The sequence below is a fragment of the Mytilus galloprovincialis genome, chromosome 6, assembly GCF_965363235.1.
Source record: "Mytilus galloprovincialis chromosome 6, xbMytGall1.hap1.1, whole genome shotgun sequence".
Classification (NCBI taxonomy): Eukaryota; Metazoa; Mollusca; class Bivalvia; order Mytilida; family Mytilidae; genus Mytilus; species Mytilus galloprovincialis.
In genome coordinates, this window is record NC_134843.1 from 102,778,506 (window position 1) to 102,797,379 (window position 18,874).

At 32.2% G+C, this 18,874-nt stretch overlaps 1 protein-coding gene across 2 annotated transcripts in view; it reads right to left on the reverse strand.

Moving 5' to 3' along the window:
* Nucleotides 1-18,874, reverse strand: part of LOC143080996 (large ribosomal subunit protein mL38-like) — a 36,056-nt gene that overhangs the window by 5,260 nt on the left and 11,922 nt on the right. For both annotated transcript variants that reach the window (XM_076257228.1, XM_076257229.1), the window contains exons 4-6: nucleotides 10,482-10,600; nucleotides 1,385-1,543; nucleotides 124-260 (exon numbers count right to left, since the gene is read on the reverse strand). In XM_076257228.1, the coding sequence (XP_076113343.1) occupies nucleotides 124-260; nucleotides 1,385-1,543; nucleotides 10,482-10,600 (415 nt within the window). The remainder of the gene's footprint in view (nucleotides 1-123; nucleotides 261-1,384; nucleotides 1,544-10,481; nucleotides 10,601-18,874) is intronic.

Consider the following 18,874-nt stretch of genomic DNA (forward strand, 5'->3'; position numbering starts at 1 on the left):
GAACATCTAAACATTACTTTTGCTGAGTATCAGAAACAAAAGGAAAACCTACTACAACAACCAACTGCTGTATCCCACCACTTTTGAATTCCCCCCAAGTAGATCCCCATAAATTTTACCTACCTAAAATATTCCAAAATGTATCTCTAACTGACTCATCCCAATCACTTTGGAACATGTTTACACTGGCTGGAGTAAGGTCATCCTGTAAACTTCGATAGAACTCTAGTGTACTGAAGCTTCTGTCTCGTAATGATGCGCTTAAATTAGAAAGAAGGTGTCTGATGTTATGGATAATATTTCTAAATAATATATAATGTTCTGGAACTCATTCATCATTTGTTCTTCATGTGATCATCATTTAATATTGTTTATGTTTCATTGCGTACATCACTTTATGTTCTCCAGTTTTAGGAGTTTTATAGAGGACAGTGTAGGAACCCGTGTTACTTTCCCCTCTCTTTTGAGTGACAAAAACTGCTCAGCAGGCCATGTGCACAACTGCAAGGAACATTCAGCGGACACGTCCAAAGGAACAATTTGTGGCTAACCACAGCGTGAGTTATCTTTTAAACATTACAAATTATGTCTATACATCAGTGATGAACTGTTTTAATATATTTTCCTATGTTATACAGAAACTATGAACATTAAACCGTTCAAACTGTTCGTATCTGTGATTACACAATTTAATTCAGACCGAACCCGAAGTGTGCAAGAATATTCATCTTTTTATTATTATAAAGAACATTAACAGCTTTATAAATCTACGAACTGTTTATCCATATTTTTAATGGACTTTTATTATCATTGAACACATTGTAAAATTGTATTTATATTTGTATTTTCAGTTTTTCACCGTTTGGAATTGGTAGTGAAATAAAAGTCAGCTCCTGATTATTTTATCTTTACATAACCCAGTCATCTTGGTTAAACTTGTTGGTCCGGCCAGTACATGTAATAAATGTTCTGTATTGTAATATGGTTCTAATAAACAGCTGCACCCTGACCTCATGATACACCCGTCCTGTTTTCAAAGAATAAAATTTCATAACTTCTCAATGTCATATAAGAAATTTAAGAAAAACTAAAGAGAGGTTATAAATCAGTCACTAATTTGAATTCATACCACATCTCATTATTTTATATTGAACTATGTGAATACTAAATAGAAAAGTATAACATCGCAAATATAGTAGACATATTGCTCATAGTATCTGAGATATGGAAATGACCATGAAAACTAAACCTTGTTCACCGATCCATGAAATAAGTTTGAGGTCATATGAAAACTGTCTGACAGCAACACTAACTACATATCTTTTTATTCTCATAGCTACAGCAGAACAATGTATCATTAGATCTAATAAATGTCATAATTTACCAATTCTCTGGTCTTCTGTCTTTACTAAAATCTATTTTTCTGTTTTGTTTATACAACACAAAAACATATCTATGGTAACCAGTGCCATGAACAGGAAAAGGTGGTAAATAATTACAGAGTTCTTCTCCCTTATTTAAATCATTTCCTGGTATATTGCCTCTGAAATGAAAAAAAAATCATATATTATTTATATTAGTGACTGAAATTGGGGGAAAAAATTAACATTACTTATAGCAAGTTATTGGAATCAGTCAAGATTTTTCAGATTGATAATTACTAAACAGACATCAACCAATGATCAATGATTGCTAAAAGGACAGTAATCAACAATCAATGATTGCTAAACAGACATCAACCTATAAACAATGATTACTAAATAGACATCAACCTATAATCAATGATTGCTAAATTATCATCAATTGACAATCAATGATTGCGATTGAACATAAAACGACAATCAATGATTGCGATTGAACATAAACCGACAATCAATGATTGCTAAACTGACATCAACCAACAATCAATGATTGCTTAAGTGACATCAACCAATAATCAATGATTACACAATGGACATTAATCGACATCAATGATTGCTAAATGGACATTAATCGACATCAATGATTGCTAAATGGACATCAACCAACAATCAATGATTGCTAAAATGGACATCAACTGACAATCAATGATTGCTAAATGGACATCAATCGACAATTAATGCTTGTTAAATAGACATCAACTGACAATCAATGATTGTAATTGAATATGAACCAAAAATCAATGTTTTAACACTGACTGGTGTAAGGCATGTATTCATGTATTCAAATGTTATATTTACACTGGTTGATGTAAAGCATTGGAATACATGTACCTGCCTTACATGAGTCAGTGTAAATAAAACATAGGATAACATTCATCTACCTTACATGAGCCAGTGTAAATATAAACATTTATCTGCCTTACATGAGCCCGTGTAAATATAACATAGGAATACATTTATCTGCCATACATGAGCCCGTGTAAATATAACATTACAATACATTCATCTGCCTTTCATGATCCAGTGTAAATATAACATTGAAATACTTTTATCTACCTTACATGAGCCAGTGTTAATATAACATAGGATAACATTTATCTGCCTTACATGAGCCTGTGTAAATATAACATTAGAATACATGTATCTGCCTTACATGAGCCAGTGTAAATATAACATAGGAATACATTTATCTGCCTTTCATGATCCAGTGTAAATATATAACATAGGAATACATTAATCTGCCTTACATGAGCCAGTGTAAATATAACATAGGAATATATTTATCTGCCTTACATGAGCCAGTGTAAATATAACATAGGAATACATTTATCTGCCTTACATGAGCCAGTGTAAATATAACATAGGATAACATTTATCTGCCTTACATGAGCCCGTGTAAATATAACATAGGAATACATTTATCTGCCTTACATGAGCCTGTGGTAAATATAACATAAGAATATATGTATCTGCCTTACATGAGCCAGTGTAAATATAACATAGGAATACATGTATCTACCTTACATGAGCCAGTGTAAATATAACATAGGATAACATTTATCTGCCTTACATGAGCCAGTGTAAATATAACATAGGAATATATTTATCTGCCTTACATGAGACAGTGTAAATATAACATAGGAATACATTTATCTACCTTACATGAGCCAGTGTAAATATAGCATAGGATAACATTTATCTGCCTTACATGAGCCAGTGTAAATATAACATAGGAATATATTTATCTGCCTTACATGAGCCAGTGTAAATATAACATTAGAATATATTTATCTGCCTTACATGAGCCAGTGTAAATATAACATAGGAATACATTTATCTACCTTACATGAGCCAGTGTAAATATAACATAGGATAACATTTATCTGCCTTACATGAGCCAGTGTAAATATAACATAGGAATATATTTATCTGCCTTACATGAGCCAGTGTAAATATAACATAGGAATACATTTATCTGCCTTACATGAGCCAGTGTAAATATAACATAGGAATATATTTATCTGCCTTACATGAGCCAGTGTTAATATAACATAGGAATACATGTATCTGCCTTACATGAGCCAGTGTAAATATAACATAGGAATACTTTTATCTACCTTACATGAGCCAGTGTAAATATAACATAGGAATACATTTATCAGCCTTACATGAGCCAGTGTAAATATAACATAGGAATACATGTATCTGCCTTACATGAGCCAGTGTAAATATAACATAGGAATACATTTATCAGCCTTACATGAGCCAGTGTAAATATAACATAGGAATACATGTATCAGCCTTACATGAGCCAGTGTAAATATAACATAGGAATACATGTATCTGCCTTACATGAGCCAGTGTAAATATAACATAGGAATACTTTTATCTACCTTACATGAGCCAGTGTAAATATAACATAGGAATACATTTATCAGCCTTACATGAGCCAGTGTAAATATAACATTAGAATACATTCATCTGCCTTACATGAGCCAGTGTTAATATAACATAGGAGTACATTTATCTGCCTTACATGAGCCAGTGTAAACATGGTAAATATATCATTTGAATACATTTAACTGTCTTACATGAGCCAGTGTAAATAAAACATTAGAATACATTTATCCGCCTTACATGAGCCAGTGTAAATATAACACAGGAATACATGTATCTGCCTTACATGAGCCAGTGTAAATATAACATGGGAATACATTTATCAGCCTTACATGAGCCAGTGTAAATATAACATAGGAATACATGTATCAGCCTTTCATGAGCCAGTGTAAATATAACACAGGAATACATGTATCTGCCTTACATGAGCCAGTGTAAATATAACATAGGAGTACATTTATCTGCCTTACATGAGCCAGTGTAAACATGGTAAATATATCATTTGAATACATTTAACTGTCTTACATGAGCCAGTGTAAATAAAACATTAGAATACATTTATCCGCCTTACATGAGCCAGTGTAAATATAACACAGGAATACATGTATCTGCCATACATGAGCCCGTGTAAATATAACATTACAATACATTCATCTGCCTTTAATGATCCAGTGTAAATATAACATTGAAATACTTTTATCTACCTTACATGAGCCAGTGTAAATATAACATAGGATAACATTTATCTGCCTTACATGAGTCAGTGTAAATATAACATTAGAATACATGTATCTGCCTTACATGAGCCAGTGTAAATAAAACATAGGAATACATTTATCTGCCTTACATGAGCCAGTGTAAATATAACATAGGATAACATTTATCTGCCTTACATGAGCCTGTGGTAAATATAACAAGAATACATTTATCTGCCTTACATGAGCCAGTGTAAATATAACATAGGAATACTTTTATCTACCTTACATGAGCCAGTGTAAATATAACATAGGAATACATGTATCAGCCTTACATGAGCCAGTGTAAATATAACACAGGAATACATGTATCTGCCTTACATGAGCCAGTGTAAATATAACATAGGAATACATTTATCTGCCTTACATGAGCCAGTGTAAATATAACATAGGAATACATGTATCTGCCTTACATGAGCCAGTGTAAATATAACATAGGATAACATTTATCTGCCTTACATGAGCCTGTGTAAATATAACATAGGAATACATGTATCAGCCTTTCATGATCCAGTGTAAATATAACAGGAATACATTTATCTGCCTTACATGAGCCAGTGTAAAAATAACATAGGAATACATTTATCTGCCTTACATGAGCCAGTGTAAATATAACATTAGAATACATGTATCTGCCTTACATGAGCCAGTGTAAATAAAACATAGGAATACATTTATCTGCCTTACATGAGCCAGTGTAAATATAACATTGGAATACATTTATCAGCCTTACATGAGCCAGAGTAAATATAACATAGGAATACATGTATCAGCCTTACATGAGCCAGTGTAAATATAACATAGGAATACATTTATCTACCTTACATGAGCCAGTGTAAATATAACATAGGAATACATGTATCTGCCTTACATGAGCCAGTGTAAATATAACATAGGAATACTTTTATCTACCTTACATGAGCCAGTGTAAATATAACATAGGAATACATTTATCAGCCTTACATGAGCCAGTGTAAATATAACATTAGAATACATTCATCTGCCTTACATGAGCCAGTGTAAATATAACATAGGAATACTTTTATCTACCTTACATGAGCCAGTGTAAATATAACATAGGAATACATGTATCTGCCTTACATGAGCCAGTGTAAATATAACATAGGAATACTTTTATCTACCTTACATGAGCCAGTGTAAATATAACATAGGAATACATGTATCTGCCTTACATGAGCCAGTGTAAATATAACATAGGAATACATTTATCTACCTTACATGAGCCAGTGTAAATATAACATTAGAATACATTTATCTGCCTTTCATGATCCAGTGTAAATATAACATAGGAATACTTTTATCTACCTTACATGAGCCAGTGTAAATATAAAATAGGAGTACATTTATCTGCCTTTCATGAGCCAGTGTAAACATGGTAAATATATCATTTGAATACATTTAACTGTCTTACATGAGCCAGTGTAAGTAAATCATTAGAATACATTTATCCGCCTTACATGAGCCAGTGTAAATATAACACATGAATACATGTATCTGCCTTACATGAGCCAGTGTAAATATAACATAGGAATGCAAGTATCTGTCTTACATGAGCCAGTGTAAATATAACATAGGAATACATGTATCAGCCTTACATGAGCCATTGTGAATATAACATAGGAATACATTTATCTGCCTTACATGAGCCAGTGTAAATATAACATTAGAATATATTTATCTGCCTTACATGAGCCAGTGTTAATATAACATTAGAATACATTTATCTACCTTACATGAGCCAGTGTAAATATAACATTAGAATATATTTATCTGCCTTACATGAGCCAGTGTAAATATAACATAGGATAACATTTACAGGGGCGTAGCTAGGTATTCATTCAACTGTAGGCACAAATCGGCAGGGGGTCTGGGGCGGCTCAAGGCCCCCAGCAGGTCCAGGGCAGAGCCCATATAGGGGGTTCAGGGGGGGGCAAAGCCCCCCGACAGAAAACAGATTTCAGCGTTTTGGCTGCAAAATTTAATGCACAAAAATATTAAATTTTCTGGTTATTTAATCATGATAATTATAATATACATGATGAAAAGTTCGAAGAATTATGAATAATTTACCATAACATCTGAATGGTGAATTAAATAACGCAGTACAATTGGAAAATCAAATATTAAAAAAAAATATTTACAATATGTACTGCCCAGCATAGATCCGCGTATCCCTTTAATTAAGCAGTACACCCTGTTTGGTATTTTCAAATCTATTCCGTTATGATCGATATATACGTTTAACTTAATTGATAGTACGTATTGACGATCCTTCATTAAAAAAAATAGGCACGTGCACGTAAACACTGATATTACTATATAATAACACTATCCTTTTGGCTAGAAAGACATCAACCACCAATCGTTTGATACTTAAACCTTCACCCTAGCCACACAAACACATACACACATAGTTGATGCCTAATGCAAAAGTTCTTTTCTGTTCATACTAACGTAACAAAATTCAAGAAATTCGTATTTCTTTATATCCCCCTCTACTGTAAAATCCCTACCTGCTAAGGAATTTGAATAATTGTGGTCATTACACGTAGATCTGAGAGTACTCAAAACTACTGAAAGCTAGTTGATAGATTGATTTTTAAACATCCAGTGTAAAATATTTATGCAAGTTTAGAACAAAAAAAAAAAAAAAATTGATTATTTACAATAAACACAACAGGGAGCTTAGTCCTGTAATAGGTGTTGTACAGGACGAAGGTCTGGAAATTTGAAAATGCCATGCATTGGAAAATGAGGGATTATTGGATAGGAGCAGAAACTTTTGCCTTTCAGTAGACCAACTAAGAACTCCTCAAAGAGTGGCATTCTCTCTACAACTAGGCATAAGATTAAATGTCCCCATTCTGACCAGACGTGACTACGTATTTATACATCCTGCACAGCCAAACGGACGACCAACATTGGCAAGTCGGGTGAAGACAAAGTGGAAAGCTAGTTGAAAACTAACAACAACTAATTAAAAATTCATGTGTCTAAGTTGAGGTTCATTCAAGTTTTTGTTGATAAAATTGAAATGATCTGAACCAAAGTTCTAGTTTATAGTTTCTATATAAGGTACACACATAAAAAAAACATTCAATTCTATCCAATATTCCATTCACTAAGGACGAGAGACTAGTGTACACATGACATTCTATAGTTAGAGTTGTGACAACTTCACTGGAGTTCATCTACATATAACGTTGTTTATTAATTTTTTTTTAAATAAAAAAAAAATATTTGTGAAAAAATTATGTGTAGGCACGTGCCTAAAGTGCCTAACAGCAGCTACGCCCCTGATTTATCTGCCTTACATGAGCCAGTGTAAATATAACATAGGAATACATTTATCTGCCTTACATGAGCCCGTGTAAATATAACATTAGAATACATTCATCTGCCTTACATGAGCCAGTGTAAATATAACATAGGATAACATTTATCTGCCTTACATGAGCCAGTGTAAATATAACATATGAATACATTTATCTGCCTTACATGATCCAGTGTAAATATACCATAGGAATACATTTATCTGCCTTACACGAGCCCGTGTAAATATAACATTAGAATACATTCATCTGCCTTACATGAGCCAGTGTAAATATAACATAGGATAACATTTATCTGCCTTACATGAGCCAGTGTAAATATAACATAGGAATACATTTATCTGCCTTACATGAGCCAGTGTAAATATAACATAGGAATACATTTATCTGCCTTACATGAGCCAGTGTTAATATAACATAGGAATACATTTATCTGTCTTACATGAGCCAGTGTAAATATAACATAGGAATACATGTATCAGCCTTACATGAGCCATTGTGAATATAACATAGGAATACATTTATCTGCCTTACATGAGCCAGTGTAAATATAACATTAGAATATATTTATCTGCCTAACATGAGCCAGTGTTAATATAACATTAGAATACATTTATCTACCTTACATGAGCCAGTGTAAATATAACATTAGAATATATTTATCTGCCTTACATGAGCCAGTGTAAATATAACATAGGATAACATTTATCTGCCTTACATGAGCCAGTGTAAATATAACATAGGAATACATTTATCTGCCTTACATGAGCCAGTGTTAATATATCATAGAATGCATTTATCTGCCTTACATGAGCCAGTGTAAATATAACATAGGATAACATTCATCTGCCTTACATGAGCCAGTGTAAATATAACATAGGAATACATTTATCTGTCTTACATGAGCCAGTGTAAATATAACATAGGAATACATGTATCTGCCTTACATGAGCCAGTGTAAATATAACATAGGAATACATTTATCTGCCTTACATGAGCCAGTGTAAATATAACATAGGATAACATTTATCTGCCTTACATGAGCCAGTGTTAATATAACATAGGAATACATTTATCTACCTTACATGAGCCAGTGTAAATATAACATAGGAATACATTTATCTGCCTTACATGAGCCAGTGTAAATATAACATAGGATAACATTTATCAGCCTTACATGAGCCCGTGTAAATATAACATAGGAATACATTTATCTGCCTTACATGAGCCAGTGTAAATATAACATAGGAATACATTTATCTGCCTTACATGAGCCCGTGTAAATATAACATAGGAATACATTTATCTGCCTTACATGAGCCAGTGTAAATATAACATAGGAATACATTTATCTGCCTTACATGAGCCAGTGTAAATATAACATAGGAATACATTTATCTGCCATACATGAGCCCATGTAAATATAACATTAGAATACATTTATCTACCTTACATGAGCCAGTGTAAATATAACATAGGATAACATTTATCTGCCTTACATGAGCCAGTGTAAATATAACATAGGAATACATGTATCTGCCTTACATGAGCCTGTGTAAATATACCATAAGAATGCAAGTATCTGTCTTACACGAGCCAGTGTTAATATAACATAGGAATACATTTATCCGCCTTACATCATTGTACATGAGCCTGTGTAAATAAAATTCGTAAGGGTTTCACGGAACCCAGTTTCCTGCCTATGTTTGCTGTTAATCGCAGACTCAACAAAAATGAGGAAAAACATCAATAAAAATTTCCTTCACGATACAGTCTTTTGATTGAAAGAAGCTTCCAAGTTTGGTAAAAAATCCAGGATAGTTTATGAATCTAATAAATGTTTTATAAACTTTAACTGCAGACTGTATGTAATGTTAACTGGAAGAAAAACTAAGTCCATTTATAAGTAAAATACGGAAAAAGTGATATTTTTTTTTTTTTACAAAATTTATTTCTGAATAATATCTTATGATCAGAAACAAGCTTTTGTCTAAGTTTGGTAGAAATCCAGGATAGTTTAAGAACATTATAAAAATTTAAAAAACTTAAACCACAGAGTGAATGTAATGTTTCCTCGCAGAAAAAACTAAGTCCATTTATAAGTAAAATACGGAAAAGTGGAAATTTATTTTTACAAAATTTTCTTCTTGATACTATCTTATGATCATAAACAAGCTTCTGTCCAAGTTTGGTACAAATCAAGGATAGTTTATGAAAGTTATTAAAATTTTAAAAACTTCAACCACAGAGTGAATGTAATGTTTCCTTGCAGAAAAACTAAGTCCATTTATAAGTAAAATACGGAAAAAATGGAATTTTATTTTTACAAAATTTACTTCTGGATACTTTCTTATGATCATAAACAAGCTTCTCTCCAAGTTTGGTAGAAATTCAGTATAGTTTAAGAAAGTAATTAAAATTTCAAAAACTTTAATCACAGAGTGAATATTTGTGGACGCCGCCGAAGACGGCGCAATGTAGGATCGCTTAGTCTCGCTTTTTCGACTAAAGTCGAAGGCTCGACAATAACATAGGAATACATTTATCTGCCTTACATGAGCCAGTGTAAATACTCCATGTTGTTATCCTGTAAATGACTGTCTGGCGCTGTCATAGCAATTGTCCACCAGGTGTCGGGGTCAGCTGTATATTCAATGTAAGGTTTGGATTTTACCTGTTAATTAAAGAAATTATAATAAACTAAGTAATTGGTATAAATATAGAAATGTTTATCAATAAACTGTCTGAATCTGATGTGTTAAAAGTCTTTTTCAACTGATTGTTCTCGTTTGTTCTTATGTTGTACTGTAACACCAGTCCTTTCAAATTCAAGGACATGACAAAATTGTGTTTTGGTGATGGTGATGTGTTTGTAGATCTTACTTTACTAAACATTCTTCCTGCTTACAATTATCTCTATCTATAATGATTGGCCAAGTAGTTTCAGTGGAAAAATTTACAAATTTTATGAAAATTGTTAAAAATTGACTATAAAGGGCAATAACTCCTTAGGGGGTCAATTGACCATTTTGGTCATGTTGACTTATTTTTAGGTCTTACTTTGCTGTAAATTATTGCTGTTTACAGTTTATCTCTATCTATAATAATATTCAAGATAACAAACCAGATGCTCCGCAGGTCGCAGCTTTATACGACCACAGAGGTTGAACCCTGAACGGTTGGGGCAAGTATGGACACAACATTCAAGCTGGATTCAGCTCTAAATTTGGATTGTGATTAAATAGTTGACACAGCATAGGTTTCTGACACAGAATGAATGTGGTCTAATGAACTTAAAATATTTTTTTTGCCTTTGAGCAATTCACTATGCTGTTGAATATTAATCCTCTCAAAAAAATAATGGAAGAAATTTTCTTTTTATTTATGAAATCTGAAATGAGAAAAATTTAACCCCCCACCCCCATTTGTTTTCACATCCCCCTTTCCCTTTTTCCAAAACTGATCTCAATTCAAATTTCTAATGGAGTTTGCAACAATAACTACTCATTTAAATACATCATAAAATATTAAAATGTAAAATAAAGTGCTTGTTATCACTGAATGGTAAAGATTGTTTCAATTTATCAGTTGGTAGAAAAAGTGAATATACATTGTATATTGTATACAAGAGTGCACACGCTGAAATGTCTCGCCTTCTATACTAATCATTGATATTATGTTGATAGTCCTAAGTAAAAAGCTAAGCTTTATAACAACTGTACCATAAACTTAACATTAACCAAGATAACTAAACAAAGACCAATGAACCTTGAAAATGAGGTCAAGGTCAGATGAACCATGCCAGGCAGACATGTACAGCTAACAATGCTTCTATACAACATATATAGTTGACCTATTACTTATAGTTTAAGAAAAATAGACCAAAACACAAAAACTTACCACTGTGCAATGAACCGTGAAAATGAGGTCACAGTCAAATAAAACCTGCGCGACTGACATAAAGATCATTAAATATTTCCATACACCAAATATAGTTGACCTATGGCATATAGTATTAGATAAAAAGACCAAAACTCAAAAACTTAATTTTGACCACTGAACCATGAAAATGAGGTCAAGGTCACATGACATCTGCCCGCTAGACATGTACACCTTACAATCATTCCATACAACAAATATAGTAGACCTATTGCATATAGTATGAGAACAACAGACCAAAACACAAAAACTTAACTATAACCACTGAACCATGAAAATGAGGTCAAGGTCAGATGACACCTGCCAGTTGGACATGTACACCTTACAGTCCTTCCATACACCGAATATACTAGCCCTATTGCTTATAGTATCTGAGATATGGACTTGACCACCAAAACTTAACCTTGTTCACTGATCCATGAAATGAGGTCGAGGTCAAGTGAAAACTGTCTGACAGACATTAGGACCTTGCAAGGTACGCACATATCAAATATAGTTATCCTATTACTTATAATAAGAGAGAATTCAACATTACAAAAAATTTGAACTTTTTAAGTGGTCACTGAACCATGAAAATGAGGTCAAGGACATTGGACATGTGACTGACGGAAACTTCGTAACATGAGGCATCTATATACAAAGTATGAAGCATCCAGGTCTTCCACCTTCTAAAATATAAAGCTTTTAAGAAGTTAGCTAACGCCGCCGCCGCCGCTGGATCACTATCCCTATGTTGAGCTTTCTGCAACAAAAGTTGCAGGCTCGACAAAAACAATGATTTAAGTTGATTCAACTACTATTCTGGACAAAGAAAGATAACTCCAATTGAAATATTAATTATATTTCTGTATTGTATAAAACAAAGATTTAAGTTGATTCAACTACTATTCTGGACAAAGAAAGATAACTCCAATTGAAATTGCAATTAAGATATTTCTTGCTATTGCGCAATACTGAGTAATTGAAAATATTTGCTATTGCACAATACTGTGCAATTGAAGATTTCTTGCTATTGCGCAATACTGTGCAATTGAAAATTTCTTGCTATTGCACAATACTGTGCAATTGAAGATTTCTTGCTATTGATGAATACTGTGCAATTGAAAATTCCTTGCTATTGCACAAAACTTAATATAATAATTTTGGATCCTGATTTGAACCAACTTGAAAACTGGGCCCACAATCAAAAATCTAAGTACATGTTTAGATTCAGCATATCAAAAAAGCCCAAGAATTCAATTTTTGTTAAAATCAAACTTAGTTTAATTTTGGACCCTTTGGACTTTAATGTAGACCAATTTGATAACGGGACCAAAAATTAAGAATCTACATACACAGATAGATTTGGCATATCAAAGAACCCCAATTATTCAATTTTTGATGAAATCAAACAAAGTTTAATTTTGGACCCCAATTTGGACCAACTTGAAAACTGGGCCAATAATAAAAAATCTGAGTACATTTTTAGATTCAGCATATCAAAGAACTCCAAGGATTCAATTTTTGTTAAAATCAAACTAAGTTTAATTTTGGACCCTTTGGACCTTAATGTAGACCAATTTGAAAACGGGACCAAAAATTAAGAATCTACATACACAGTTAGATTCGGCATATCAAAGAACCCCAATTATTCAATTTTTGATGAAATCAAACAAAGTTCAATTTTGGACCCTTTGGGCCCCTTATTCCTAAACTGTTGGGACCAAAACTCCCAAAATCAAACCCAACCTTCCCTTTATGGTCATAAACCTTGTGTTTAAATTTCATAGATTTTTATTTACTTATACTAAAGTTATTGTGCGAAAACCAAGAATAATGCTTATTTGGGCCCTTTTTTGGCCCCTAATTCCTAAACTGTAGGAACCAAAACTCCCAAAATCAATCCCAACCTTCCTTTTGTGGTCATAAACCTTGTGTCAAAATTTCATAGATTTCTATTCGCTTAAACTAAAGTTATAGTGCGAAAACCAAGAAAATGCTTATTTAGGCCCTTTTTGGCCCCTAATTCCTAAAATGTTGGGACCAAAACTCCCAAAATCAATCCCAACCTTCCTTGTGTGGTCATAAACCTTGTGTTAAAATTTCATTGATTTCTATTCACTTTTACTAAAGTTAGAGTGCGAAAACTAAAAGTATTCGGACGACGACGCAAGAGGACGACGCCAACGTGATAGCAATATACGACGAAAAATTAAAATTTTTGCGGTCGTATAAAAACTTAACACTGAGCAATGAACCGTGGAAATGAGGTCAAGATCATATTAAGCCTGCGAGACTGACATATACATGTAGATCATAAAATATTTCCATACACTAAATATAGTTGACATATTGCATATAGTATTTGAAAAAAAAGACCAAAACTTAAAAACTTAACTTTGACCACTGAACCATGAAAATGAGGTCAAGATCAGATGACACCTACCAGCTAGACATGTTCACCTTACAATCATTCCATACATCAAATATAGTAGACCTATTGCATACAGTATCACTGGGGTAAAGCTGATGACCGTAACTGTCGGATGAAAAATTAGGTCAGTTTCTGTATTGTCTGTTAACGTGTTTCTATATCATTTTCTTTACAAATCATACATTGAAACGATGTAAATTTATAAAAGAATCACTCGGAAATCACTAATTACTTCTGAGAAATGTGCATGAAACGGGAAATTCGATTTGAAAAAATCGCCAAGATGACCGTAAATCACAATCGAGATGACCGTAACAAAATCAGCGATTCATAACAAGGCTGACCGTAACTGCTTTTAAGATGACCGTAATTTGTAAATGATGACCGTAATTTGTAAATGATGACCGTAACTTTTAAAGGATGACCCTCAATTCTAAGAAATATCCGTATTTATATAACTATCTTTTTGTATCAAATGATTAATCGTGTTGGTATACACATATTAATATGAAAGTTTTATCCTATAGGTAGAAGAAAATAAGACGTGCGTCAAATGCAAAGATTACCATATGTATCTTTTTTACAGTAGAGGGTTCAATTTTTAAAATGAATTTGCCAAAAGACATGCGGTGCACAGCCTTCAACTGCTCGACAAAAGATTTTTGTTTTGTTTCTGGGATTCCTTTTAATGACATATAATAAACACACATTTTTAAAAATGCCAAAAAATTGCATGTACACCCATTGATATTATATCGTCTTTCATTTTGTCGTGCAAATAAAATAACAGAAATATTTTGAAAATATCATTCGAATAAACTAGTGAAGGTGAGCTCCAGCAAAGTAGATTCTTAAAATAGTATTGTACGAAAAACGTATCACAAGGCGGAACGTTGTCAATTTGTATATATACAGAAATGTTATTCATACAGTCAGGATTCTACTTCTTCAAAATTATCTCCCCATTACGCCAGTTCATGCTCACAGTCGTAGAAATGGAAGCCATTGTAGGGATGACGCTTTGCCAATTTTGCTCTTGAAAACTGATAAATTTATCCACATAGCACCATTACGATCGATCGTTATATGTCAGTTATATTTTAAAATACAAATGTATCTACTAGCTAATGAGCATTAGTTAATGATCTTGTCTGCATTGATTCAACTTAAAAATATTGTCTGTTTGGATGTCAGATGGAATTTTTGAAAATTCTTAAGCATTTAAAAAAATTCTAATTAAATATTTCGTGGAAGGGCAGACTAAACATTTTCAGTGGTTGAAGATTATAGACCCTAGTTATCACACACACATTTTCATCATCCAAATTAAAAGACTGTCGTCAAGTACTTTTAGAAAAAAAATAGCTATTCGAACACACCTACTCTGTTTTTGTGATTCATTAGATAGGTATCTCAATTGACCCATATATTTCATCTTTTCGTACTGTCATTTTTTTTACGTTATAAAGTCAACCTGTAGCTTTGATATATAATAATGATAGAATCTGAAGCGAGATGCTATATAAAATACTCTTGCTTTGTACGTTTTAAAGACAAAATATACACCCCAAACATGCCCTAACATAAAAAGGTGCACTCGATTTTTCTCTTTTCGATACAATCGTTACCTGTTTTGGGGATTTTTTTTCTTGATTCACATAATGGAAGGGCAGACACGAAAATTTCTGAACTAAAAGATTGATATGTTCTCCGTCCGTTATAAAAAAAATTGGAGGTTATGCATTTTCTACATCCAACTTATAGATACTATATATAAAAAAGAAGATGTGGTATTATTGCCAATGAGACAGCTATCCAGAAAAGACCAAAATGACACAAACATTAACAACTATAGGTAACCATAAGGCCTTCAACAATGAGCAAAGCCCATACCGCATAGTCAGCTATAAAAGGCCCCGATAAGAACCATGTCGTCGACTTGATATCTTATTGTTTTGCATTACTATGTAATAGATACATTGAAAACTTATGCAAATGGTGTTTTTAAAATAAGAAAATTGTCGTTATATTTGTTTCTATTAATTTTTTAAAATTTTGTTACTATATCAAACATTACAGTTAACTTTTATCGCTTTCTCGATAAACACAGAGCTTCGATTCTTTTGTTCTATTTCAAAAGTGTTTCCGACTGCATATATCAAGACAAATTAAGATTTTAATCTGCTTCCTCTGGACCCATACACATGGGCTCGATTACCAAATATTCGTATGTATTATTAATGTTTTTAATGCTCCATTTATTGGCATTATGTTTTTCTGGTCTGTGCGTACGTTCGTCCGTTCGTCTGTTTGTTTGTCCTTTTGTCCAGCTTCAAGTTAAATAAAATTGAAACTTAGTACACATTTTCCCTATGGAATGATCTTTTTAATTCTAATGCCAAATCACAGTTTTATCCCATTTTCATAGTCCACTAAACATAGAAAATGATAGTGTAGATGAGGCATCCGTGTACTAGGGACACATTCATGTTTCTTCAAATTTTCGTCGTATCGCTGTAAATTTGTGTTAAAATTTTAACGTCGATATCAATAAATATTTCATTGTTTACGAGAAATATGCAATTTACTATCATTGTTATAAATCCTAAATATGGCCAATTATATTATAGTTTTTAAAAAAGAAATTTATGAAACATATTTATATCCGCTAACCGAGCCCCTATTGAGATCGACAAACTCAACAAAAAAGCTTTGAATACAATACGGATATTTCTTAGAATTGATGGTCATCCTATAAAAGTTACAGTCGTCCTATATAAATTACAGTCAGTCTTTACAAATTATGGTCATCCTTTACAAGTTACGGTCATCTTTTTACCAATCACGGTCATCCTTGTTTTATGTTACGGTCATCTTGAAAATATTTTGATTATGATTTACGGTCATCTTAACGATTTTTTCAAATCGAATTTCCCGTTTCATGCACATTTCTCGGAAGTAATTAGTGATTTTCGAGTGATTCTTTTATAAATTTACATCGTTTCAATGTATTATTTGTAAAGAAAATGATATAGAAACACTTTAACAGACAATACAGAAACTGACCTAATTTTTCATCCGACATCTTGGGATGACCGTGAATGCAGTTACGGTCATCAGCTTTACCCCAGTGAGTATAAGAAAAACAGACCAAAACACAAAAACTTAACTATAACCACTGACAGGAATTGGGTAATTGAAAATGTAATGGTAATTAAGTGTAATGCATTACAATTTTCTGTGTAATTGAATGTAATGTGTAATTGAGTATTTTTTTAATTACATGAAATGGTAATTTAATTAATTACATTGAAAAAAACATGTAATGCTCAATTACTTTTGAATTACATTTGAATTACATGTACTTTTATGGTGTTAAAGATAAGGATTTGTGTTTAATAATATAAATTGTAAAATCATATTTATTTTACAAATATTGATATCACATACTTTTTTAATATATGAAGTCTGTAATTTATTCTGAAATTTTAAATCATTTATTTGACCTACAGATTTTTTTTGAATAGTCTTATAATTTAAAAAAAAATGTGAGAATCATATATCAGTGTTGATAAGTAATTAATCACCTTGTTAAACAAAAACAAAAAAATGTGTCACTGAAAAATCTTTCTTAGATAGTTCATTTAGTATTCAAAATCACTGCATACAATCATTTTGTAAAATTATTATACACAAAAGGATTATAGAAATAAAAATTAACAGCTGTAAAAACAAACAGCAATTAAACAGATTAAAATGTCATGGGGCAATGCCACTATTACATGAATTTTATCTAATTAGCAAAATATTACTGATATTTAGACATTATATACATTATGTACATTGTTAGTACTAAAAATATTTTCAATATTGTGACAAGCACACTTTTTAATATTTTAAAAATGAAACATTTTTTTTAATTCATTTATAATTTCTTTATTTATATTATGTTTAATTTAAATGAGTTCATTTCTGAGATGTCAAAACACCCCTTGATGTATTGGCAAGTTAATAGGAACAAATTCCCTCTCCTATCAATATGATGATCTTCTAATCATGGAACTTCCATGTCCTGATCAAGCAATATCCACCACATTAGCTCCTGTCGAAAGACTATTTACAATTGCTGTCAAAGTGTTCGGCCCAGACAGTTTCAGACTAAATGACAAAACATTAAAATAACTAATAATTATCAAATGCAATGCTTAAACTATATGCTTACATGAATATTTTACACATGAATTACATATACATGTATAATATTGTTAAAATATATCATGATGACATGTAACTTAATTAATTACTTTAGTAAAGTAATTGTAATTTAATTAATTACATTTCAATGTAATTGACCCCAAGTCTGACCACTGAACCACGAAAATGAGGTCAAGGTCAGATGACACCTGCCAGTTGGACATGTACACCTTACAGTCCTTCCATACACCAAATATACAAGACTATTGCTTATAGTATCTGAGATATGGACTTGACCACCAAAACTTAACATTGTTCACTGATCCATTAAATGAGGTCGAGGTCAAGTGAAAATTGTCTGACAGACATGAGGACCTTGCAAGGTACGCGCATACCAAATAT